Genomic DNA, 27527 nt, shown 5'->3' with positions numbered 1-27527 from the left:
CAGACACTTCCGCATGCCCCCTCTCCGCCCGGCGCTGATTGGTGGAACTGTGCACCCTTCGACCTTAAAGAACGCTCATTGGTGAACCAGGAGACCGACCGCGCACTGATTGGTGAAAAGGCGGGCTCTAGCTCAAAAGCGTAGTCGTTGGTGAGGAGGACTAATCCCTGATTGGTTAAGTGATTTTATAGGCTGAGTCCATTGATCTGTCCTCGTTTATTGGTAAGTCCTGTGGCGGAAGAGGGAGGTCTTGAAAATACTAGTATGTCTCTCTGTAAATACAATTCATAAACAAGGGGCAAGCGGCAGCCGCCATCTTGCAAGTAGAGGCCTGCGTAGGCTGGATGGGAGAATAAAAAAAGTTTTGTCCCCTCCGAATGAAATGATTTATTTTAAGATATATCCATTTAAAAAATATTTCTGCCTATTTATTAGGAATTAATTTTATTGTCTTATGTATTTATAGCACTATTTGCACATTTCTCATTATGTCGATAAAAGAAATTTACTGGACAGTGATTTGACTGTATTTTTATTTTAGCACTATTTGCACACCTATCAGTATGTTTGATATAACAATTTTCATAGCAATGTATAAGGAAGAATTTTGTATTGTATGTAAGGTTTGTTTCTTCTTTTACCTGATGGTGCGTTTTTTGTGAACCTCCGTAGCAGTTCCATTAAAAAAAAATTGGAAATTGGAAAAATTAGTATGTCTCTCTGCAACTACAATTCATAAACAAGGGGCAAGCGGCTGTTGCCATCTTGCAAGTAGAGGCCTTCATAGGCAGGATGAGAGAATTAAAGGTTCTGTCCCCTTCGAATGAAATGGTTTGTTTTTAGATATATCAATATTTTTTTATATTTCTGCCTATTTATTAGAAATTTATTTTATTGTCTTATGCATTTATAGCACTATTTGCACATTTCTCATTATGTCGATAAAAGAAATTTACTGGACGGTGATTTGAATGTATTTTTTATTTTAGCACTATTTGCACACTTATCAGTATGTTTGATATAAGAATTTCCATAGCAAAGTATAAGGAAGAATTTTGTATTTTATGTATGGTTTCTTTTTTTACTTGATGGTGCGTTTTTTGTGGACCTCCATAGGAGTTCCATTAAAAAAAATTGGAAATTAGAAAAATTAGTAGGTCTCTCTGCAACTACAATTCATAAACAAGGGGCAAGCGACAGCCGCCATCTTGCATTTAGAGGCCTGCATAGGCAGGATGGGAGAATTAAAAAAAAAATAATGTAAGTAAGAAGCAGACAATTTTATCAAATGTTCTATTTACATGAGATGTCCAGGTCTTCGTAGAAATGTAAAAAGTGAATAAATGGGCGGTATTTTTTTTTGGGGAGAGGCGCTACCTCATGTAAAGCGCTCCAATGCCATTGAGCCAAGTCAGCACTACATGAAAAAACACAGATCAACATCCGAGAAATCCTATACGATTAGACACACTATGTGCCAAGTTTTAGTTATTAGGCCTGCTGGTTTGCAGGTTAGCTTGATGTTTAAATATAATCGGTACACTAAAATTCAAATTGTATCCATAATGTATGTTTCGGGCTCCGCTCATCATTTGCCATTAAACCTAATAAAAATGTGTTTTGAAAAATAAAATCTGAGAAATCCAATTATCAGTCAGGCATTGTTAATACATCTCTACTGCACATTTTACAATGCTTTCTTCTTACATTTAATACCACCTTTTGGTGATTTTATTAATTTTTTGTACTGTTGCGACATTAAAATACTGGTCAGTCATGCTGGTAAAACCGTCCGGGTGGCAGCCCTAGCTTTACTCTAGAGCCAGATTATACCTTACACAAAGTCAGATGACACTATGATTTTTAGACAGAGGCTCAGTCAGTCTCTGTAGTTGGAGTGTAAGAGACCAGCAGCAGTGGAAGCTGATAGGGCCCATACCTCAGTCTCTGTAGTTGAGGTGTCGGAGCCCAACAGCAGTGGAAGCTGATGGGGTCCAAGACCTCAGTCCCTGTAGTTGAGGTATCAGACACCACCAGCACTAGAAGCTGACAGGGCCCCAGACCTCAGTCTAGTAAATGAACGTCCTGTTCTCCCGATGAACTCAGTGCTCTGGAATCCCAGATCGTCAGTCGTAAGAGGAGCTCAGTGAGTAGCTAAGCATCGGCAGCGCTTCTACAACTTCTCTCAACCAGACGAAGCTCCCTACACCGACCCCACGAAAGCAGCTACTGCCCTAGGCACCCTGCAATGTCACAAGGAATACAGAAAAATAAAAAACAAAAGTGGTATTTTATACTTTATTTTTTTAATATACATTGTGAGATCCCTTTGGGTACACATTTAAACATGTTAGTAAACAAAAAATGTGAAGTACAAAAATCAGGAAAACGCAGAGTATTGTGCTGGAGGTGTACCAAGCCTGGAGGTGTACCATGCCTGGAGGTGTACCAAGCCTGGAGGTGTACCATGCCTGGAGGTGTACCATGCCTGGAGATGTACCATGCCTGGAGGTGTACCATGCCTGGAGGTGTACCAAGCCTGGAGGTGTACTAGGCCTGGAGGTCGTGGTTCTCTGTGTCAACCATCCCTTGTGGAGTAGGGGTCGCTTCTAGGGTGGGAGATCCTACAGAGAGGCAAACAGACACCAAGAGATGTTAGAAAAGTGCTCACAGAATGGCTCCTAAAATAAGGAACTTAAAAAGAGGCGTCTCAGGTTGATCTGTCATTGAAATCAGAGCTCATAAACAGTCTCTTTGTGAAGCAACACTCGCTCTCAATGAGGACACAAATCTACACCTTGTATGTAAACATGCTGGCTAAGAAGTATAAAAACATTCAGAGGCAGACCTTTGAATGCACGAAGAGAGTTTGCACCCTCCATTTACACCAAGAGATGTCCCTCAGACCCAGAAGCAGACATTACACCTTCTACTCATAGTAAAGAGAATAGAGAAAGCAAGAAAGAGGAAGTATAGATACAACCCACATGTCAACTCCCTCACAGCTGCTCAGGTAGGGCCCAATTCATAGAATGAACTTAAAACTCAATCCTAAACTTACTACAATTTGACAGGAAACAGATCACGAAGGGCACCTGATATTGCAACTTCCGACGTAGAACTTAGCAAACTTTGGTGCAATTTAACGTTTGGTGGGCAGGGGCCTCTGTTGCAAAAGTGAACGAGTACCCCATCCGCCAAACCCTCGGTCAGCACGAGCCTGGTGGGGAACATGCGCAGTCTCCCTGTCCCTGTCTGAGCGCCGAACCACGGCGCTCAAACCAATCACAACAATGCAGCGTTGTGATTGGCTATGGGGCAGCCTGTGTGTTTCCTGCTTCCGTTCCGGACTCGTCGAAAGGGAAGCAGATGAGAGCCGCACACGGCCGAAGAGGTAAGTGACTTTTAACTTTTGTACTCCCCACCCGCCTCCTCTGCCCCGTCACCCGCCTCGCCATCCCCGATACGTGCAAGCCTCCACTGCATACAGAGATAACCACTGGGTTGGCAGTCATCTCTAAATTTGACATACAGTAACCCGTGAGGGTGGTGGGGAGACATTACCTTCTCCACTGTGCATCAAATCCAAAATAAGGCCCTTTGCTGCAATCACTACCAGGCCCTTATTGCACTGTTCATAAACTTTTCCCAGTCAATGGGGCCCTGACCCAGTGTACTAACCCAAGGGGGGCCTCGAAAGACAGCATTGACTCGCCGTACTGACTCAAGGGTAGCCTCGAAGGGGCGTCCTAGACTCAGTGACCTGACCCAAGGTTAGCCTTGAGGGGGTGGCATCGACTCAGTGACCTGACCCAAGGGGGATCTTCGCTCAGTGTATTGACCCAGGGAGAGCCTCTAAGAAGTGGCCTCGACTTAGTGGCCTGACCTAAGAGGGTCCTCCACTCAGTGCACTGACCCTGGGAGAGCCTCGAAGTGGTGGCCTCGACTCAGGGACCTGGCCCAAGGGGGGCCTCAGCTTAGTGTACTGACCTATGGGCAGCCTTGATTGGGTGGCCTCGACTTAGTGGCCTGACCTAAGGGGGGGCCCCACTCAGTGTACTGACCCTGGGAGAGCTTCGAAGGGGCGTCCTCGACTCAGAGACCTGACCCAAGGGGGATCTTCGCCCAGTGTACTGACCCTGGGAGAGCCTCGAAGGGCGGCCTCGACTCAGGGACCTGACCCAAGGGGGGCCTCCACTCACTATACTGACCCAGGGAGAGCCAACAAAAGGTGGGCTCGACTCAGTGGCATAAGCCCAGGGGGGCCTTTGCTTAGTGTACTGACTCAAGGAGATACTCGAAAAGTAGCCGCAAGGGGGCGGCCTTGACTCAGTGACCTGACCCAAGGGGGGGCCTCCACTCGGTGTACTGACCCAAGGGGGGCCTCCACTCGGTGTACTGACCCAAGGGGGGCCTCCACTTGGTGTACTGACCCAAGGGTGGCCATGACTCAGTGGTCTGACCGAAGGGGGCCTCCGCTCAGTGTACTGACCAAGATTAGCCTCAAGGGGATGGCCTTGACTCAGTGACCTTACCCAAAGGGAGCTTCAAAAGAGAGCATCGACTTGATACACTGACTCAAGGGTAGCCCCGAGGGGGCGGCCTCGACTCAGTGACCTGTCCCAAGGGGGGCCTCGACTCAGGGACCTGACCCAAGGGGGCCTCGACTCAGGGACCTGACCCAAGGGTGGCCTTGACTCACTGTACTGACCCACCTCGAAGGGGTGGCCCCGACTCAGGGACCTGGCCCAAGGGTGGCCTTGACTCAGTGACCTGGCCCAAGGGTGGCCTTGACTCAGTGACCTGGTCCTAGAGGCCTCCACTCGGTGTACTGACCCAGGGAGAGCCTCGAAGGGGCGGCCTCGACTCAGGGACCGACACAAGTGGGGCCTCGACTCAGGGACCTGACCCAAGGGGGCCTCGACTCAGGGACCTGGCCCAAGGGAGGCCTTGACTCAGTGACCTGGCCCAAGGGTGGCCTTGACTCACTGTACTGACCTAGAGGGAGCATCAAAGGAGGCCTCAATGGTAAAGTGTGATACCTAAATCAATGTTTCCTGCCATCTTCATCTGACTGGTCTGTACAGTGTTGCCGGGTACTTGCCAAGGGTGAACACACAGGACAGGAGTGGCACAAGAGAGTGACCATGCCTGGAGTGAGAACACACCAGAGAACGGCCAAGAGAACTTGTTCACATCCGAGCTCTACCTCTGCTTCACCAGGCGCAGGACATCTCTGAGGCGGTGTCGCTGTTCCTGCGGCTGCGGAAGGGGCTCCAGCCCAGCTCAGAGTGGGTGTCATCGTTGAACACGGGTCTTGTCCATCGCTGGTACCGCTTCGGGTCCCTCTTAGGGCTCCAAACCCTGGGCTTGGTGTTCATCTGCAGCAAGAAATAAAACAAGGTTTGAGAGTAAGAGGAGAGAATTGAGAACATGATGATCCACTCATTGGGCACAGTTGCTGCCTCACACATCCAACCAGTGCTCAGGCCCCTATCACACCATGCATGCACCCCCTCACAAAGCCACACGAGGCTGCGCAATTGCACTATCAGATGTCCAAACATCTTTCAGTCCTGAAGAGACCCCACATTGATTAGAGGGTCGAAACGCTGTCGACAAACAGTAGAAGCAAACCATTACCCAGCGCGTACCACTGTATATAGCTGCTGTTCACATTGAATTGAATTGATAATGGTCGACTTGTATAAATTGTGGAAACCTTGTATATATTGACGAAGGCCTCCGGGCCGAAACGCGCGTAGTTCTACTCAACCGCATTGCCTTCATCAATTGTTCCAACGACTGGTTATATCGTATATCACTTTCTGTATTTTGTTTTTGATATTGTGGTTATGTATTTTTTCTGTTTACACTGATTGTCTTTGCACTTGTTTATTTTGTAAGAAATTTCCTTCACAGAATTTGAATGTCATTTGCAAAATTTACTAATGTTTTTAGTGGAAAAAATGAAATGAATAGGTAAAAGAATTATAAATAAAATGAAAAAAATATAATGAAAAAAATAATAAGACAATATACTATAATTGAAATAAAATGATTCAAGAAATTTTTGATATATCACTGTTTCAGCACATATTTATTTGAATGCTAGAGATTGCACATTATTAGATATTGATTTAGGGTCTATATAATTTTCCTTGGAGTTTGCTACACCTCTTCTCTACATAGGAAACCTTGTATATAATCATCACACTGTCACTTATGTTTAGGTTCCCTTTTTCACTTGGGACACTATGCACAAATGTCTTTCAATAGATTTGGAACAATGTATATATTCTTTTTTCTCCCTTGAAAATGTATAGATTGTGTTATATTGAATCATTGGTCTTGGTGGTTTCTTGGTGGTTTCTTCCCCCCTCTAACATCAGTTTAACCCTCCTTATTGCGATTGTGTACATTATTTCAAATATAGATTGTATTAATCCACAGGAACCATTGTTTTTCCTATATAACCACAGCTGTGTGGTCCCTGAGACACACTGAAAGAGAGCCACACACACCTTTCCATTCTTGATAGGGGTCTCAATCTATTCAACATGCTCCCCAAACTTCCTCCCATAACTGTAGGGTCCTTCAGTCCCCTCTCAAACCTGTTTGTCACTCTGCCCACATCCAATGGGGCTCCCATAGACCTCCCCACACCTGAGGGGCCCTTGGATCCCACGTGCATCCCCTGCAATGTTGAAACTCAGTAAAAGACCCTAGCAGGCCCCCAGTCCTCTTCCCACACAGGATGTGGCCAATGAGCCTCTTTCGCATCTGAAGGGGTCCTCAGTTCCCAGAGCCAACAAGACCCGCATTCTGAACCTCAGACCCACCACCGGTCAGACCTCCTCCCGCACCCGATGGGGGCCCCGATGTGAACCCTGAGATCCTTTTCACCTACAAGACCCTCAGTTGCATCTAACTGGACCTGCCAACCCTGCTGCACACCCAAGCGGGCACCTGGACCCCCTCCCACACCTGACGCGCCCTCTCGGCATCCGCTTAGCTCTGTATTGCATCCATCTGGACCCTCAGACATCATGGTACACAAAACCCAGGGTTGATAATGTGTATTTAGTGACAAGCAGCTCTCCGCAGACCTGATCAGACCCACATTTTTATGGCTTCAACTGACCACAGCAGTGAACAGCCCCTGTGGGGGCGGGGTGGGGCTCCTTCCCAGTGATATGACGGTCATGGGATGACTTTAATGAGAGTTTGAACTGTTCAATACTTCAGTATTCTTATGTTCTCTCTGTGAAACCTGGGGAAACCCCCTTCCTATTACCAGTACTTTTTACATCTCTAAACCAGGATCAGGGAGACCTCTTCCAGGGCCGCTCTCTGACGCAAGCCACACCTGCAGTCCACCTCGGCTTGCACCCGCGATGACTCCCTCCGCCTGCAGATCAGAGCCCATGAGGGCCCATGCGCAGTGCATGGGCCACAATTCTGGCTCTCTGCCAGCAGTGTTCAGACCATCACGCGACCCTGGGCAGACCCTCACGCGACCCTGGACAGACCCTCACGCGACCCTGGACAGACCCTCACGCGACCCTGGACAGACCCTCACGCGACCCTGGACAGACCCTCACGCGACCCTGGACAGACCCTCACGCGACCCTGGACAGACCCTCACGCGACCCTGGACAGAAAGACCCTCACGCGGCCCTGGACAGACCCTCACGCGACCCTGGACAGACCCTCACGCGACCCTGGACAGACCCTCACGCGACCCTGGACAGACCCTCACGCGACCCTGTAAAAACCCTCACGCGGCTCTGGACAGCTCTTATCCCAGGTGTAGAGGTCGGTACACAGGGTGTTCAGAGCTGTGCAGGTAGTGCCTGTTGATAAACCATTCTTTGACTGCAGGTGCAGGTGAGGATGGAGTCTGAAGGCTTTCCATTTTCCCTGGCTCCCGACAACACCCATCTCAGTGTAGGGTTTTCCTGTATTGCCCTGGGGAGGTGATGCATGTGAGATTTGGGCAGCGCCTGTCAGAGCACGTACTGCACTGAGGTCAGACGTGGCGTTGGGAGGCTCCTCACCAGTCACTGAACGGACTCTGTGGCCTGGTTCATGCTGTCCTCCAAGTTACATGTAGAGATTGTATGTATGCTGTGTCTATCTCAGCACACGGAGAAGCACCTGCACACAGCCCCTCTGCAACTTAGACAAGGCAATTAAACAAATATGTTAAGTAAGGATTTTCATTCATGGCTTCACAGAGTCAAATTTAGATATGAGTATCACATTACACTTCCAAAGATAAGGGGAAGTTAACAATGTAATAACTCTCGCTGTATTACTTGACTAAGTCATTTCTAAGAAACTCGGGGGACAAGTCACCCGTCCACCTCATCTGACCCGAACCGCAGCATTCGTAAGTCCACTTTCTCACCTTGCTTCACTGTGGTTTTCACGTGTCCCCCCATTATGTCCAGGCCAGTAAAGTTTCAACACCCTCCCCAGATTCCATATTCTACCATCCTGTGTCTTGATTGTATTGCAAAAGAGCGTTATGATTTTCATGGCTTCAGTACATTTTGACCATTGTTTGTTGCCAGTTGGAGTTTTCGCTCTTACCCAGTCACCCACTTTAACTCGATAGCTTTGGTCTTATGCAATTTGTCAAACCATCTTTGCGGGCTGCCTGCAACTCCTTTATCCTCCACTGGTTGCCCACATCAACCCTCACCCAACCTTTGTGCCACTTCATCCACCCAAGTACCAGTCTAGAATTGGTTTTCCTACTCTTTAACACCCCAAAGGGAGTCATGCCTGTTGACTCATGAGGCCTTAAGCAATAAGCCTCTATTCGTCTCCAAACAACATCTTTACAGCTCAACCCATTTGATCTTACCAGCAGAATGCCCGCTTTACGTGTTCTGTTAAATCTTTCTACTGCCCCATTGGTTTCTGGGTGATACAAGACACTAAGTTTGTGTGTTATTCCATTGCATTGCACAAATTCTTTCAGTTCTCAGAAGAAAAACAAAACACCATTGTCAGTTAAAAGGGTGTTGGGTAGTCCTTCTCATAAAAAAACCCTACAGGGAAGTTTATAACTGAGGTTGAGCTGATGTCAGACATATTATATTTCTGGACATCTTGAATATAAGTTGACTAAAACTAGAATGTATGGGGAATTCCTTTCTCCCGTCAGTGGCCCAATGAGACCCACTACTATATCCATTCTGGGGCCTTCAGGTAGTGTGCGACACTGCATGGGTGGAGTGTGTAATTTTGCTACCTTATCACTGGTGGAACCTGGCACCAGGACAGCAGAAGAGTACTGCAGGCCACGAGGAGGGCGAGAGAGTCCTCCATGGGCTTGCCACCAGGTCAAGGAGTGCAGAAGAGTACAGCAGGCCACCAAGGTGGCAAGCGAGCCTCTATGGGTCTGGACCAGGTCAGAGAAGAGTGAAAAGTACTGCAGATGGCAAGGGCGGTGAGAGACCCCTCCATGGAGCCCGCGCAAGGTTGGCGGGAAGTAGTAGAGCTCTGCAGTCCATGAGGGTGGCAAAAAATCCTTCCATGTGCCTGACATTAGGTCAGTGAGGAGCAGAAGAGTACCGCAGGCTGTGAGGGCAGCGAGAGAGCCCTCCATGGGGCTGGCATCAGGTCACCGAGGAGTAGAAGAGTACTGCATGCGCTAGGGCAACAAGAGAGCCCTCCATGTGCCTGGCACTGGGTTAGCAAGGAGCACAAGAGTACCGCAGGCTGCAAGGGCAGCGAGAGAGCCCTCCATGTGCCTGGCACTGGGTTAGCAAGGAGCAGAAGAGTTCCGCAGGCTGCGAGGGCAGCGAGAGAGCCCTCCATGGGGCTGGCACTGGGTTAGCAAGGAGCAGAAGAGTTCCGCAGGCTGCGAGGGCAGCGAGAGAGCCCTCCATGGGGCTGGCACTGGGTTAGCAAGGAGCAGAAGAGTTCCGCAGGCTGTGAGGGCAGCGAGAGAGCCCTCCATGTGCCTGGCACTGGGTTAGCAAGGAGCACAAGAGTACCGCAGGCTGTGAGGGTAGTGAGAGAGCCCTCCATGGAGCTGGTACCAGATCAGCGAGGAGTAGGAGAGTACTGCAGGCCACAAGGGCGGCGAGAGAGCCCTTCATGGGCCTGGGCCCGGATCAGCGAGGAGTAGAAGAGTACCGCAGAATATGAGGGCAGCGAGAGAGACTTCCATGAGCCTGGCACCAGGTCAGCGAGGAGCAGAAGAGTACCGCAGGCTGCAAGGGCAGTGAGAGAGCCCTCCATGGGGCTGGCACCAGGTCAGCGAGGAGCAGAAGAGTACCGCAGGCCGCGAGGGTAACAAAAGAGCCTCTATGAATCTGGTACCAGGTCAGCGAGGAGTGAAGAGCACTGCACACCATGAGGGCGGCGAGAGAGCCCTCCATGGGCCTGGCATGGGGTTAGCGAGGAGCAGAAGAGTACGGCAGGCAGCTAGGGTGGCAAGAGAGCCCTCCATGGGCCTGGCAGCAGCTGAACGAGAAGTGGAAGAGCACTGCAGTCTGTGGGGGGAGCAAGAGATCACTCCATAAGTCTGCAACCAGCTCAGCGAGGAGTAGAAGAGTACCGCAGGTGGCAAGGGCATGTCACGTGACTGCGAGCCCCCTAGAGTTTGACAAGAAAATACCTGGTGTTGGAAGATGGGGCACTGGCTCCTGGGTTCAGGTACCTAGAGTAGTACCTAGGTGGCAGTGCCTGTCAGTAGCAGAGGCACTAAGGAGAGGGTCCCAGAGTACAGGGGCGTGCTTCAGGAGGAGGGCTGAAGGCAGGGGAGGGCACCCAATACTAAGAGGAGATCAGTGGACAGAGGGGCGAAGAGCAGAGCTAGAGGAGTGCAACGCATCCACAGTATCCTAAGGTTGACTGGAAGAACCCCAAGACCAGGACATGCACACAAAGACACCAGAGCAGACGAATCCCAGAAGCGCCACTAACGACGCAGCTGTGCTTGGATAACTTTATTGACTACTAAACATAATAAACTCGAACCTGGAGCCAGTGCTTCCTTCTTTGCCCACGAGCCAATGCAGTGTTTTACGCAATTTATTCATGCACAAATTTGATGCACTTAGTCCTGCTCAGTTTAACACCCTTTTTGTACACTTCTTTTACATTCTGTATCCATGCTTTAATATGCAAGTTGTGCTTTGGAGCCCTGCGCTGATACATCAGTTTTGTGCCATATCCCCATCCTTCGGTTTATGGAAGGGACCCCTTCCTGCACAAAAACTATCCTTTGAGGCTCTTTCCTCTTTGTACGTGCGCTGTGAATGCCACACACGCGGGGAGGAAAGACTGAAGAGGAATACAAATATTCCTTCTTGTTACACCTACCTCAGGGAGGTGCAGGATTGACACAAGTCCCTGCCTACAATCCTTTGTAGATAGGAATGTGTGTCGAGACCCATGGGTGAATGCATGGGAAGTTAATGCACCACTCATGCAGCGCCCCCTTGCCACACTGCACTGCATTGCATTGCATTGCATCGCATTACTTGGGCTTCCTGTCCAACGCAAATCACCACGCAAACCCAACGCAAAGTGTTTGTGAATCTGGGCCTAAGTGTTCAGAGTTGTTTACAGTGCGTGCTGCTTCTGGAGTCCCCGCCCACGGTCAGTTCCCAGAATACTTGGTGCCCCTGGACAGCCAAGTGCTCAAAGAGAGGTCGGTGCACCAGGACCCAAAGAACAGGCCTCAAACCCTCCCTCGGTAACTGAACAGTGGCCTCAGCTCACAGCTCACCTGCAGGAAGAGCACGGTGTTGAGCTGCAGCGCCTCGAGGTGCTCGTTCAAGCCGCCCAGCCAGTCCTGGTGCTCCAGCAGGGAGGTCCGCAGGTCCGCGCTGTTCTGCTGAATGAAGTCGAATCCGGTGCTGCTGCTGCCGCTGCTGAGAGCCTGGGGAGGACAAGGCTTCTGATTAGACACCCCCTGGTATGAACACGGCACCTCCCTCTGATCTCAGTGCAAGGCGCAAAGCAGTGTGGTGCAGAGGACAGCACAAGAAGGCTTTCATCGCCGCCTCCACTGAGAGGCCAGTCAAGGGATGGGCCTCTGTTGCAAAGTGGGTTATTGGTAGGGGCAAATGTAGGTCTGCCACTGGCAATAAGGCCACTAACACATGATAGGACCCAGCATAGGTCTTAGAAAATTATTCCTTTGCTCAGCCCGTGATAACGTGGCTGCGAGCAGACAGGCTTAACTTCAAAGACAGGTATGTAAAGCATTTAAAAACACCATTTCAGTTAATAATTAAGACACAACACAAAATAAAAATCTAACTCCATTTTATAAAAATAGGTAATATTTCTATCTTTTAAATGACACCAAAACGAAAAATATCCACTGTACGGAACCAGCGATATGAATTTTTTAAAGATTAGTCACTTTCTAGTGCTTAGAAACCAACAGCGCCCCTTTTAGTCATTTCGTTTTCTCTGACAGGGACACACCTTTAGAACTTGTTCTGGAGAATTTCTCACCACTCTTGTGCAGCCTTCTCCAGCCGGCGGGTCCAGTTATAACACCTTCCTGGCGTTCTTCTTGCAGGTCCCAAAGTATCCAACACACAATCCAAGGTTCTGGAATCTCCAAGAGGGTCCTTGAAAGTGTGAAACGTCAATTCCGTATCCACTTGAACAAAACCCTTACAAATCCACTGGTACTCCAGGCTGGGGATTTTTGTGGGGCTGTCCAGGTGAGCTCTGGTAACCTGTAGCTTGCAGGGAGTCCACTCTTACGGCCACATGCATCAACCTATTTAGGAAGTGCAAACGGTGCAAATCGGTAAAATCGGCCGTTTGCGATTCCTAAATAAGTTTTTGGGATGCATCATACATTTTTGTGAAAATCGCTATTTTTAACAATTTCCAAAAATGCGATTGCTTTTAAGGAATCGCAAATTTGCGATTCCTTAAAAGCAATGCATGATTGTTTTTCAAATTGCGAATTAGCAATTAGGGGGTGCAAATTACCCCGAGGTTGAACCTTGTGGTAATTTGCGAAAAGTCATGGAAATGCTCAAAAATGCATTTTTTACACTTTCATGTTACAGACACAAATGTCCTTAGGACATGTGTGTGTGAAACGTGCACTTTAAAATACATTTCAGGGGTGCAGGGGGGGTCCTTTGGACCCCCCTCTGCACCCTTGCAATGCATCAACAAATTGCGAATTGCAAAAAAAAAATGCAAAACGGCATTGATTCCTATGGGCCTCTAGGCCCATAGGAATCAATGTAATGCCATTCCTTAATTGCGATTCGCAATTAAGGAATCGCAAATTCCGAAAATTAAGAAATCCTAAAAAAATTTAGGATTTGTTGATGCATAGGATTTTGCAATTCCTAAATTGCGATTCCTTAATTTTCGCAATTTAGGAAATGCTAAATCCTACAATGATGCATGTGGCCGCTAGTCCTTTGGCAGCAAGGTAATCCACAGGGCTGCAGTTTCACTTGGTGCAGTCTTCAGAGGTCAGGCCTTAGAAATCTTTGCACAGCAAAACTCCGCAGCAGGGCACTTCTTGCTTCAGGAAGTTTCAAGCAGCAGATCTGGAGGGTTCTGCCCCTCTCAGATACTTATTCAAAATTCTCTAGGTAAAGCACCGGGTCACTTCTGACCAATGAGGGCAGGGCAACTCCTCATAGTTATGACCACATCGTCTCATTATCCCACAACCAGGGAGTACATATGATACTATCTTCTCATTATCCCACGGTCGGGGAGTACTTATGATACTATTGTCTCATTATTCCACAGTCAGGGAATAACTATGATACTATTGTCTCATCATCCCACAGTCGGGGAGTACTTATGATACTATTGTCTCATTATCCCACAGTCAGGGAGTACTTATGATACTATTGCCTCACTGTCCCACAGTCAGGAAGTACTTATGATACTATTGTCTCATTGTCCCACGGTCAAGGAATAACTATGATACAATCGTCTCATTATCCCAAAGTCAGGGAGTACTTATGATACTATTGTCTCATTATCCCGCAGTCAGGGAATAACTATGATACTATTGTCTCATTATCCCACAGTCAGGGAGTACTTATAATACTATTGTCTCATTATCCCACAGTCAGGGAGTACTTGAGACACTACTGTCTCATTATCCCACAGTCAGGGAGTACTTATGATACTATTGTCTCATTATACCACAGGAAGGGAGTACTTATGATACTATTGTCTCATTACCCCACGGCCAAGGAATAACTATGATACTATCGTCTCATTATCCCACAGTCAGGGAATACTTATGATACTATTGTCTCATTATCCCACAGTCAAGGAATAACTATGATACTATTGTCTCATTATCCCACAGTCAGGCAGGACTTATAATACTATTGTCTCATTATCTCACAGTCAGGGAGTACTTATGATACTATTGTCTCATTATCCCACAGTCAGGGATTACTTATGATACTATTGTCTCATTATCCCACAGTCAAGGAATAACTATGATACTATTGTCTCATTATCCCACAGTCAGGCAGTACTTATAATACTATTGTCTCATTATCTCACAGTCAGGGAGAACTTATGATACTATTGTCTCATTATCCCACAGTCAATCAATAACTATGATACGATCGTCTCATTATCCCATAGTCAGGGAGTACTTATGATACTATTGTCTCATTATACCACAGTCAAGGAATAACTATGATACTATCATCTCATTATCCCACAGTGAGGGAGTACTTATGATACTATCGTCTCATTATCCCAGAGTCAGGGAGTACTTATGATACTATCGTCTCATTATCCCACTGTCAGGGAATACCTATAATACAATTGTCTCATTATCCCACAGTCAAGGAATAACTATGATACCATCATCTCATTATCCCACAGTCAGGGAGTACTTATGATACTATCGTCTCATTCTCCCACTGTCAGGGAATACTTATAATACAATTGTCTCATTATCCCTGTTGGACTTTGGCCCTTAGGGCAGGTTCACCCCTAGACTTTTTGCTAGAAATGGTGACCTGGCAATGGTGATTTTAGGGATTCTGCGCACTTTCACTGTGTCCCAGGGGAAAGTGCGTGCGCACTCTGAGTGCATGTGCTGAGCTAGGCCTGCCCGCCCATAGGAATGCATGGGGAATGTATGTGTCCCTGGTAGTTCCTGATGCGTGGGGTGTACAGGCTTGAGTCTGGTATGTGTGAACTCGTGAGAGTGAATGCTGCGCAACGGTGTATGCAGCATGTATGTGTCTAGTAGCGAAGCGCCATTTCTAGACATGGCTGTACGTGTGCTGTGAGGGTGCTGGCGTGTGATTGGCTGGAGCTGGCTGGCAAGCCAGGCTCCAGGAAGTCTGGATGGGTCTGCCCGGTGGTGAGTGGGAGATTAGCATGAGTAATGTGTGGGAGGAGTTTACCTGTGTCCTGGATGGGCTGGGTTTTCCCCACACAATGCTGGCTCCGCCCCCTGTGGTGTGTCTAATGACCCAAGCCCTGCCAGTGAATAGAGAGGGTGGTTGAGGTAAACAGAGTACTCAAGAACCAGCTGCGACTGGTTCCGCCCCCACTCTGCACCCTTGAACAAAGGAATGCACTGTATAAAAATGGGGCTGTGTCCCCACTGAAGTTGTTCTCTTCCAGGATCCTGAGGGGGCTGTTGCTGCTGCTGCTGGGCCAGAGGACCGCCACTTGGGGTGTCTCCCTGCCTGGAGACCCAGTGTGCTGGCTCTGGGCCCAGCCTTGCCCCCTGCCCCTTGAAAGGACTTTTGCTGGACTTTGGGCTGTCCTCTAGCGCTGGGAGCGCTGGAATTGCCTCTTAGCGCTTGGAAGCGCTTGCAGATTCCTCCTAGCGCCTGGGAGCGCTTTATTTCGTCCTAGCGCTGGGAGCGCTGTGGTTTGTGCCCCCCTAGCGCTTGAGAGCGCTTGATTTTGACCAGCAGCGCCTGGGAGCGCTTCTGTAAGGCAGGTGCCCACCCTGCACTTCGCGGCTCGAGCGGCTGCCCACGCCGCATATTTGTTTGATTTATTGATCTACGAGGGAGCCCACTCCTCGGATCATCTGGGAAGCCGCCTGCCTGCCTAGAAGCGAGCCGCCGCGCTGCCCGCGGCGACCCGGAAGTCCCGCCTCCCTACCCCCAGGGCCGCGCTGCCATTGGCGGCCCCAGAGGAAGTCAGGCGGATTGCCACCTGACGAGGCCAGGCGGGAGACTGAGGAAGCAGCCGGCGCGTCATAGCCCGGCCGCGCTGGGATTGGCCCAGGCGGTCGAGCCCCCCCTGCCGCGTCATTGGAGGAGCGGAGGGACAAGAGACGAGAGGAAAGGAGCCCCGCCGTCCAGGAAGAGTCCTGGACCTTCGAGGCCCCGGAGGCGAAGTGTGGAGAAGCCCCCGAGGAGCGGGAGCTCTCGCGGAGGAGCCGCCGCCCGGGAGTGAGAAGCCCAGCAGCCGGTGAGTGAAAGCCGGCTAGGGAGAGAGGCGCGAGGTCGCGCACCCTCTCCCCCCCCCTGCCTCTACTCGAGCGGCCCCACTTGACAGCGGGCCGCTCCCCCAGGGCGTACCTTGCGTCACGAGTCCCCCAGAGGGGGGGACTCACCCCAGAAGCGCCCCACTTGCTCGAGGGTCCCCCGTGAGGGGCCCCCACAGCCCAGCGAGGCTGCACCCTTGTTGTTGGAGCCCAGAGAGGGGTCCAAGGTGGCATTTGTTTGTTGGCGCCACGAGGTTCCTGGCGCTCATTGTGGAGGAGCCCAGAGAGGCTCCTGGGGGCCATTTGTTCTTTGAGCCAGAGAGGCTCTGAGGGGGCATTTCCTTGCTTTTCGAGCCCAGAGAGGCTCATTGCCCATTCTTGTGAAGAGCCTGAGAGAGGCTCAGGGCACCAGTTCTTGTCCAGGAGCCCAGAGAGGCTCCGCAGTGCCACAGTGGTGGTTCTTGAGCCCAGAGAGGCTCCAACTTTGCCCTAACTTTCCCTGCACCAGTTGCCCAGCACTTTGTGGGCAACTGCTACGTTTAGGCCCTGACATTGGGACACAGGGACAGTCACAGGTGGTGACTTACGTGAGTTTGGCGCAATTGTACTTTCTATGCACCTCTGAATGTATTGTTTATGCGTCATGTGCCTTTACACCTCTGAATGAATGTTATGCATTGCATCATGTGTTTTCCTCTTACACCCCTACAGGTATTGTGATACATAGGTGGTTGTTTTCTCCCTAGTACAGGTGGTGCTAGTGAGGTCCTGGTTACCAGTGATTACTGGTTGTGCGCTCTATTGTTATATTGTGTGCTATTTTGTGCTATATTCTATGTACTAAGTGCTATTTCTGAAAGTGCTACTTCTGATTCCTGACAGTGGTCCAGGTGGCCCTGTCTTGTACATATCCCCTGTAAATTCTGCCCGTGCCTCTGGCACATTGTAAAGTGTGTGTTTTATCTAATGTGTTTTGGTGTAATACAAAGGCTATTTTTATATAACCTTGTGTGGAGTTTCCTTTGTGGTGGGCCTTTGGTTGTTGTTGCTGGGGTGCGTGCGCAAATACTTAGCCTACATCGCCTCCAAGTTTAGCCTTGCTGCTCGCGCCACGTTACCTAGAGGGTGAGTAGGGGTTATCTTGGCGTGTAACTCCCTTGCCCTGACTTGGGTGTGGTGGTCTCTGACTGACTTTGGCGAAAGCCCTGGCCAGCCGGGGATCCCATTTCCAACATTGGCGGCAAGCGGCGGGATAAGGATTTGTGTTTGCGTTGTACCTTAGTAGTAACTGGCCATACCACAAAACTCTGCATTTAGATGACCACATTTTTGGGGATTAGATTGTTTTTGAAATTCCATTGTTTCTTCTCCTGAAGAGTGTCATTTGATTGTGTTCAGTACATTTGTCCCCCGCCCTGCTTCCAGAGTTTGGTACCTGTGTCGCTTTTGGTCAGGTTGAGAAGTCAGGGGTGGTAAAAACTGCCTTACCGATCCGAGGGGAGGGTGTGTGTGGATGAATGGTGTGTTTTCCTGGATGCATGAGTATGAGTTCTCTTTGATAAGGAGATTGTTGAAGTTTTGGAATTGTGTCCTCTTACTTCAGATTGTTCAGTCCCCTGTGTTGCACGTGTCTGTGAGCATCTTGCCAAGATGGAGTCTGCTTTTAATGTCTGGGGTCTGTTTTTGCATGAACTGAGAGAGTTTTGCGAAGAGAGAGACATTGCAGTGAATGAGTCAGACACCCAGTCCCAACTTAGGGGTAACCTGATCCAATGGCAGAAGGATGACTGGGAGCGTGAGCACAGTGCGGAGAGGGCCCGGGTCTCACACCATGAGGGTGGTGGGTCAGAGGGGAGCCCTGAAGAGTCTGAGGAGGAAGAAGATGATAGCACAGGGACGCCAGCAGAGAGTGAGGACCCCATAGATAGGGAGTCCCTTGCTGGGTCCAGTTTAGGAGGCAGCGCCTCATCCCTTTCCCTGTCCCCAGAGGAGCTGGAAGATAGGAGGAGAGAAAGGGAGCACCAGCTGGCTTTAGAGAGGCTCAGGTTGGAGCATGCCCAGGCTATGGCACAGCTGGGCATTAGAAAGCAACAGCTGGAGGTTAAGAAGCAACAGCTAGAGACCGAGAGGGTCTTAGCGCAGGGAAGGATAGAGGAGGCTGAGAGGGCCTCCACCAGAGGCGAAGTAGCTCTGGAGGGTAGACTATCCCCTGCGCGCAGTGTTGAGTTTCTGGATCCCCCAGGGAGGGTTGGGTCCAGTGGTGGCAGCTATTTAAATCTCAGTCTAGAAAGTCCCAGTTCCCAGAGTATGGTTCCTGTTTCCCCAGAGGAGGAGAATAGGGTGAGGTTTAGGAACCTTAGGAAACCGTCTCATCAGTCTTGGGAAGACTTTGAGGATGACTGTTGTAGAGCCCTGTGTGATTGGGTACGGGAGCCCACGAAATGTGATTGGGACCTATTGTTCGATATGTTTCTCAGAGAGCAGTTGCTCAGTTGTTGTTCACCAGGGTTGCGCCAACACCTGTTAGGGTGTGGATTGTCTGAACCATGTGAGCTGGCAGAGGAAGCAGACCGCTGGGAAGGGACCAGAGGTTCTGTAGAGTCATTGGTGAGTGACTCCAAAAGTAGTGGTTCAGGGATCTTCCAGCCCAGCGTGGTGGAAGAGGCTCAGTGTAGCCCAGCTAGGTCCCAGGATAGCGAGGGGGGTGTAGGGGCTCACTGCCTGGCTCAGTGGAGCAGGAGTGAGGGGGAGACCGAGGTTCCCCAGACGCCCGAAGCCCTGCCTCAGGACTTGGATGGTTTCTTGAGGGAACACCAGGTTGGGGACCTAGGCTGTCCTGTTAGTCCACTTGAGGAAGATCTCCTAGTGAGTAGAGGACCTGGAGCGTCTGTAACCAGAGCTCCTGTGGTTCTAGAGTCTGGCAGTACCGCTCCGGTAGGGAGGGTACAGGAGTCCAGCGTGAGGAGTGATTGGGGGAGTTCCCCAGTGGAAGGACCAGTGGGTCAGGGACTACCCAGTTGGGCTAGGTTCCCGTGTAGTGACCATGGTGACACCACTTCTGGTCTGGGGGATCGTCACGCACTGTCAGGTGGACAGAGGGCGGGAGATCTGCGCCAGACAGACAGTCACGCAACAGATGTGACATTTGTTAGCCTCAGGGGGATTGTGTGTGAATCCCCAGAAGTCCTGGAGTGCCAGGCAATTGTTCCACCAACGGTTTTAGACCGGAGGTTGGGAGGCCAGGTTCAGGGTCAGCCTGACCTGAAGGGTAGGACGACTGTAACCAGTGTCCTGACCGGTTCTTCTTCCAGAGGAACTTCTCCAGGTGGGAGAGGGCAGACCTCTGGAAGGGGGTGCAGAGGGTGGGAGAGCCCACCTCTGACCCCGGTGCAACCTGAGTGGATAAGTCCTGGGTTGGAATGGCGTTCTAGGGGTACCCCTCGCAGAGGGAGGAGGAACCCTAGGAGAAGAGGTAGGGGGAGGAGAGCCTTCCCTGAGACTCCTGGTCCGCCTGAGGTTGTAGGCCCTAGGCTGGAGTACCAGTGGCAGTCTAGTCCTGTCTTGCAGACAGGAAGAGTGGAAAATGGCTCCTATGTGCCAGGGGTTACTACCCCCCGCTCTGCGAATTGGCATGGACCAGTGGCACCTGGGTGGCCCAGGGCCTGGTCCTGGCCGCGGACAACTTGGGAGTACCAGTGGGGTAGCCCAGTTGGTCCAGACAGTGTGTTTAGAAGGAATCCCATGGGTTCACCGTGGCGTACAACAGGAGGGTGTCCCTGCAGTTGTGGGCCCGCGTCCGTGTTCTATCGCCCCAAGCAGGGAAGTCCATCACGGTGGTGATTGGTCTCCCCTGCGTTTTGGCTGGAAGGGGGTTATGTTGGACTTTGGCCCTTAGGGCAGGTTCACCCCTAGACTTTTTGCTAGAAATGGTGACCTGGCAATGGTGATTTTAGGGATTCTGCGCACTTTCACTGTGTCCCAGGGGAAAGTGCGTGCGCACTCTGAGTGCATGTGCTGAGCTAGGCCTGCCCGCCCATAGGAATGCATGGGGAATGTATGTGTCCCTGGTAGTTCCTGATGCGTGGGGTGTACAGGCTTGAGTCTGGTATGTGTGAACTCGTGAGAGTGAATGCTGCGCAACGGTGTATGCAGCATGTATGTGTCTAGTAGCGAAGCGCCATTTCTAGACATGGCTGTACGTGTGCTGTGAGGGTGCTGGCGTGTGATTGGCTGGAGCTGGCTGGCATGCCAGGCTCCAGGAAGTCTGGATGGGTCTGCCCGGTGGTGAGTGGGAGATTAGCATGAGTAATGTGTGGGAGGAGTTTACCTGTGTCCTGGATGGGCTGGGTTTTCCCCACACAATGCTGGCTCCGCCCCCTGTGGTGTGTCTAATGACCCAAGCCCTGCCAGTGAATAGAGAGGGTGGTTGAAGTAAACAGAGTACTCAAGAACCAGCTGCGACTGGTTCCGCCCCCACTCTGCACCCTTGAACAAAGGAATGCACTGTATAAAAATGGGGCTGTGTCCCCACTGAAGTTGTTCTCTTCCAGGATCCTGAGGGGGCTGTTGCTGCTGCTGCTGCTGGGCCAGAGGACCGCCACTTGGGGTGTCTCCCTGCCTGGAGACCCAGTGTGCTGGCTCTGGGCCCAGCCTTGCCCCCTGCCCCTTGAAAGGACTTTTGCTGGACTTTGGGCTGTCCTCTAGCGCTGGGAGCGCTGGAATTGCCTCTTAGCGCTTGGAAGCGCTTGCAGATTCCTCCTAGCGCCTGGGAGCGCTTTATTTCGTCCTAGCGCTGGGAGCGCTGTGGTTTGTGCCCCCCTAGCGCTTGAGAGCGCTTGATTTTGACCAGCAGCGCCTGGGAGCGCTTCTGTAAGGCAGGTGCCCACCCTGCACTTCGCGGCTCGAGCGGCTGCCCACGCCGCATATTTGTTTGATTTATTGATCTACGAGGGAGCCCACTCCTCGGATCATCTGGGAAGCCGCCTGCCTGCCTAGAAGCGAGCCGCCGCGCTGCCCGCGGCGACCCGGAAGTCCCGCCTCCCTACCCCCAGGGCCGCGCTGCCATTGGCGGCCCCAGAGGAAGTCAGGCGGATTGCCACCTGACGAGGCCAGGCGGGAGACTGAGGAAGCAGCCGGCGCGTCATAGCCCGGCCGCGCTGGGATTGGCCCAGGCGGTCGAGCCCCCCCTGCCGCGTCATTGGAGGAGCGGAGGGACAAGAGACGAGAGGAAAGGAGCCCCGCCGTCCAGGAAGAGTCCTGGACCTTCGAGGCCCCGGAGGCGAAGTGTGGAGAAGCCCCCGAGGAGCGGGAGCTCTCGCGGAGGAGCCGCCGCCCGGGAGTGAGAAGCCCAGCAGCCGGTGAGTGAAAGCCGGCTAGGGAGAGAGGCGCGAGGTCGCGCACCCTCTCCCCCCCCCTGCCTCTACTCGAGCGGCCCCACTTGACAGCGGGCCGCTCCCCCAGGGCGTACCTTGCGTCACGAGTCCCCCAGAGGGGGGGACTCACCCCAGAAGCGCCCCACTTGCTCGAGGGTCCCCCATGAGGGGCCCCCACAGCCCAGCGAGGCTGCACCCTTGTTGTTGGAGCCCAGAGAGGGGTCCAAGGTGGCATTTGTTTGTTGGCGCCACGAGGTTCCTGGCGCTCATTGTGGAGGAGCCCAGAGAGGCTCCTGGGGGCCATTTGTTCTTTGAGCCAGAGAGGCTCTGAGGGGGCATTTCCTTGCTTTTCGAGCCCAGAGAGGCTCATTGCCCATTCTTGTGAAGAGCCTGAGAGAGGCTCAGGGCACCAGTTCTTGTCCAGGAGCCCAGAGAGGCTCCGCAGTGCCACAGTGGTGGTTCTTGAGCCCAGAGAGGCTCCAACTTTGCCCTAACTTTCCCTGCACCAGTTGCCCAGCACTTTGTGGGCAACTGCTACGTTTAGGCCCTGACATTGGGACACAGGGACAGTCACAGGTGGTGACTTACGTGAGTTTGGCGCAATTGTACTTTCTATGCACCTCTGAATGTATTGTTTATGCGTCATGTGCCTTTACACCTCTGAATGAATGTTATGCATTGCATCATGTGTTTTCCTCTTACACCCCTACAGGTATTGTAATACATAGGTGGTTGTTTTCTCCCTAGTACAGGTGGTGCTAGTGAGATCCTGGTTACCAGTAATTACTGGTTGTGCGCTCTATTGTTATATTGTGTGCTATTTTGTGCTATATTCTATGTACTAAGTGCTATTTCTGAAAGTGCTACTTCTGATTCCTGACAGTGGTCCAGGTGGCCCTGTCTTGTACATATCCCCTGTAAATTCTGCCCGTGCCTCTGGCACATTGTAAAGTGTGTGTTTTATCTAATGTGTTTTGGTGTAATACAAAGGCTATTTTTATATAACCTTGTGTGGAGTTTCCTTTGTGGTGGGCCTTTGGTTGTTGTTGCTGGGGTGCGTGCGCAAATACTTAGCCTACATCGCCTCCAAGTTTAGCCTTGCTGCTCGCGCCACGTTACCTAGAGGGTGAGTAGGGGTTATCTTGGCGTGTAACTCCCTTGCCCTGACTTGGGTGTGGTGGTCTCTGACTGACTTTGGCGAAAGCCCTGGCCAGCCGGGGATCCCATTTCCAACAATCCCACAGTCAAGGAATAACTATGATACAATCGTCTCATTATCCCAAAGTCAGGGAGTATTTATGATACTATTGTCTCATTATCCCACAGTCAAGGAATAACTATGATACGATCGTCTCATTATCCCACAGTCAGGGAGTACTTATGATACTATTGTCTCATTATCCCACAGTCAAGGAATACCTATGATACTATTGTCTCATTATCCCACAGTCAGGGATTACTTATGATACTATTGTCTCATTATCCCACAGTCAAGGAATAACTATGATACTATTGTCTCATTATCCCACAGTCAGGCAGGACTTATAATACTATTGTCTCATTATCTCACAGTCAGGGAGTACTTATGATACTATTGTCTCATTATCCCACAGTCAGGGATTACTTATGATACTATTGTCTCATTATCCCACAGTCAAGGAATAACTATGATATTATTGTCTCATTATCCCACAGTCAGGCAGTACTTATAATACTATTGTCTCATTATCTCACAGTCAGGGAGTACTTATGATACTATTGTCTCATTATCCCACAGTCAAGGAATAACTATGATACTATTGTCTCATTATCCCACAGTCAGGCAGTACTTATAATACTATTGTCTCATTATCTCACAGTCAGGGAGTACTTATGATACTATTGTCTCATTATCCCACAGTCAATCAATAACTATGATACGATCGTCTCATTATCCCATAGTCAGGGAGTACTTATGATACTATTGTCTCATTATACCACAGTCAAGGAATAACTATGATACTATCATCTCATTATCCCACAGTGAGGGAGTACTTATGATACTATCGTCTCATTATCCCACAGTCAGGGAGTACTTATGATACTATCGTCTCATTATCCCACTGTCAGGGAATACCTATAATACAATTGTCTCATTATCCCACAGTCAAGGAATAACTATGATACCATCATCTCATTATCCCACAGTCAGGGAGTACTTATGATACTATCGTCTCATTCTCCCACTGTCAGGGAATACTTATAATACAATTGTCTCATTATCCCACAGTCAAGGAATAACTATGATACAATCGTCTCATTATCCCAAAGTCAGGGAGTATTTATGATACTATTGTCTCATTATCCCACAGTCAAGGAATAACTATGATACGATTGTCTCATTATCCCACAGTCAGGGAGTACTTATGATACTATTGTCTCATTATCCCACAGTCAAGGAATAACTATGATACTATTGTCTCATCATCCCACAGTCGGGGAGTACTTATGATACTATTGTCTCATTATCCCACAGTCAGGGAGTACTTATGATACTATCGTCTCATTATCCCACTGTCAGGGAATACTTATAATACAATTGTCTCATTATCCCACAGTCAAGGAATAACTATGATACTATCATCTCATTATCCCACAGTCAGGGAGTACTTATGATACTATCGTCTCATTCTCCCACTGTCAGGGAATACTTATAATACTATTGTCTCATTATCCCACGGTCAAGGAATAACTATGATACAATCGTCTCATTATCCCAAAGTCAGGGAGTACTTATGATACTATTGTCTCATTATCCCACAGACAAGGAATAACTATGATACTATTGTCTCATTATCCCACATTTAGGGAGTACTTATGATACTATTGTCTCATTATCCCGCAGTCAGGGAATAACTATGATACTATTGTCTCATTATCCCACAGTCAGGGAGTACTTATAATACTATTGTCTCATTATCCCACAGTCAGGGAGTACTTGAGACACTACTGTCTCATTATCCCACAGTCAGGGAGTACCTATGATACTATTGTCTCATTATACCACAGGAAGGGAGTACTTATGATACTATTGTCTCATTACCCCACGGTCAAGGAATAACTATGATACTATCGTCTAATTATCCCACAGTTAGGGAATACTTATGATACGATTGTCTCATTATCCCACTGCCAGGTAGTACTTGAGACACTATTGTCTCATTATCGCACAGTCAGGGAGTACTTATGATACTATTGTATCATTATCCCACAGTCAGGGAGTACTTATGATACTATCGTCTCATTATCCCACAGTCAGGGAGTACTTATGATACTATTGCCTCACAGTCCCACAGTCAGGGAGTACTTATGATACTATTGTCTCATTATCCCATGGTCAAGGAATAACTATGATACAATCGTCTCATTATCCCAAAGTCAGGGAGTACTTATGATACTATTGTCTCATTATCCCACAGTCAGGGAATAACTATGATACGATTGTCTCATTATCCCACAGTCAGGGAGTACTTATGATACTATTGTCTCATTATCCCACAGTCAAGGAATAACTATGATACTATCGTCTCATTATCCCACTGTCAGGGAATACTTATAATACAATTGTCTCATTATCCCACAGTCAAGGAATAACTATGATACTATCGTCTCATTATCCCACTGTCAGGGAATACTTATAATACAATTGTCTCATTATCCCACAGTCAAGGAATAACTATGATACTATTGTCTCATTAATATCCAACAGTCAGGGAGTACTTATGATACTATTATCTCATTATCCCACGGTCAAGGAATAACTATGATACTATTGTCTCATTATCCCACAGTCAGGGAGTACTTATGATACTACTGTCTCATTATCCAACAGTCAGGGAGTACTTATGATACTATTATCTCATTATCCCACGGTCAAGGAATAACTATGATACTATTGTCTCATTATCCCACAGTCAGGGAGTACTTATGATGCTATTGTCTCATTATCCCATTGTGAGGGAATAACTATGATACAATTGTCTCATTATCCCACAGTCAGGGAGTACTTATGATACTATTGTCTCATTATCCCACAGTCAAGGAATAACTATGATACTATTGTCTCATTATCCCACATTCAGGGAGTACTTATGAGACTATTGTCTCATTATACCATTGTGAGGGAATAACTATGATACAATTGTCTCATTATCCCACAGTCAGGGAGTACTTATGATACTATTGTCTCATTATCCCACAGTCAAGGAATAACTATGATACTATTGTCTCATTATCCCACAGTCAGGGAGTAATTATGATACTTCGTCTCATTATCCCACAGTCAGGGAGTACTTATGATACTATTGTCTCATTATCCCACTGTCAGGGAATACTTATAATACAATTGTCTCATTATCCCACAGTCAAGGAATAACTATGATACTATTGTCTCATTATCCCACAGTCAGGGAGTACGTATGATACTATTGTCTCATTATCCCACGGTCAAGGAATAACTATGATACTATTGTCTCATTATCCCACATTCAGGGAGTACTTATGATACTATTGTCTCATTATCTCACAGTCAGGGAATAACTATGATACTATTGTCTCATTATCCCACAATCAGGGAGTACTTATGATACTATTGTCTCATTACCCCATGGTCAAGGAATAACTATGATACTATCGTCTCATTATCCCAGTCAGGGAGTACATATGATACTATGGTCTCATTATCCCACAGTCAGGGAGTACTTATGATACTATTGTCTCATTACCCCACAGTCAGGGAGTACTTATGATACTGTTGTCTCATTATCCCACAGTCAGGGAATAGCTATGATACTATTGTCTCATGATCCCACAGTCAGGGAGTACTTATGATACTATTGTTTCCTTATCCCACGGTCAAGGAATAACTATGATACTGTTGTCTCAGTATCCCACAGTCAGGGAGTACTTACTATACTATTGTCTCATTATCTCACAGTCAGGTAGTACTTATAATACTATTGTCTCATTATCTTACAGTCAGGGAGTACTTATAATACTATTGTCTCATTATCCCACAGTCAAGGAATAACTATGATACTATTGTCTCATTATCCCACAGTCAGGGAGTACTTACTATACTATTGTCTCATTATCTCACAGTCAGGGAGTACTTATAATACTATTGTCTCATTATCCCACAGTCAAGGAATAACTATGATACTATTGTCTCATTATCCCACAGTCAGGGAGTACTTATAATACTATTGTCTCATTATCCCACAGTCAAGGAATGACTATGATACTGTTGTCGCATTATTCCACAGTCAGGGAGTACTTATAATACTATTGTCTCATTATCCCACAGTCAAAGAATAACTATGATACTATTGTCTCATTATCCCACCGTCAGGGAGTACGTATGATACTATTGTCTCATTATCCCACGGTCAAGGAATAACTATGATACTATTATCTCATTATCCCACAGTCAGGGAGTACTTATGATACTATCGTCTCATTCTCCCACTGTCAGGGAATACTTATAATACAATTGTCTCATTATCCCACAGTCAAGGAATAACTATTATACTATTGTCTCATTATCCCACAGTCAGGGAGTACGTATGATACTATTGTCTCATTATCCCACGGTCAAGGAATAACTATGATACTATTGTCTCATTATCCCACAGTCAGGGAGTACTTATGATACTATTGTCTCATTC

At 48.8% G+C, this 27527-nt stretch overlaps 1 protein-coding gene across 1 annotated transcript in view; it reads right to left on the bottom strand.

Moving 5' to 3' along the window:
* Positions 1 to 2284: 2284 nt before the first annotated feature.
* The window catches only part of LOC144761112 (uncharacterized), a 43946-nt gene continuing 18703 nt past the window's right edge, over positions 2285 to 27527 (bottom strand). Inside the window, exons 3-5 of the mRNA XM_078646571.1 lie at positions 11756 to 11908; positions 5210 to 5381; positions 2285 to 2624 (exon numbers count right to left, since the gene is read on the bottom strand). Of these exons, the coding sequence (XP_078502697.1) occupies positions 5217 to 5381; positions 11756 to 11908 (318 nt within the window). The 3' untranslated portion in view covers positions 2285 to 2624; positions 5210 to 5216. The remainder of the gene's footprint in view (positions 2625 to 5209; positions 5382 to 11755; positions 11909 to 27527) is intronic.

The sequence above is a fragment of the Lissotriton helveticus genome, chromosome 5_2 (genome assembly GCF_964261635.1).
Source record: "Lissotriton helveticus chromosome 5_2, aLisHel1.1, whole genome shotgun sequence".
Taxonomy (NCBI): domain Eukaryota; kingdom Metazoa; phylum Chordata; class Amphibia; order Caudata; family Salamandridae; genus Lissotriton; species Lissotriton helveticus.
The sequence above is the reverse complement of the archived record's forward strand: the minus strand, read 5'-3'. Positions and strand labels throughout refer to the sequence as shown.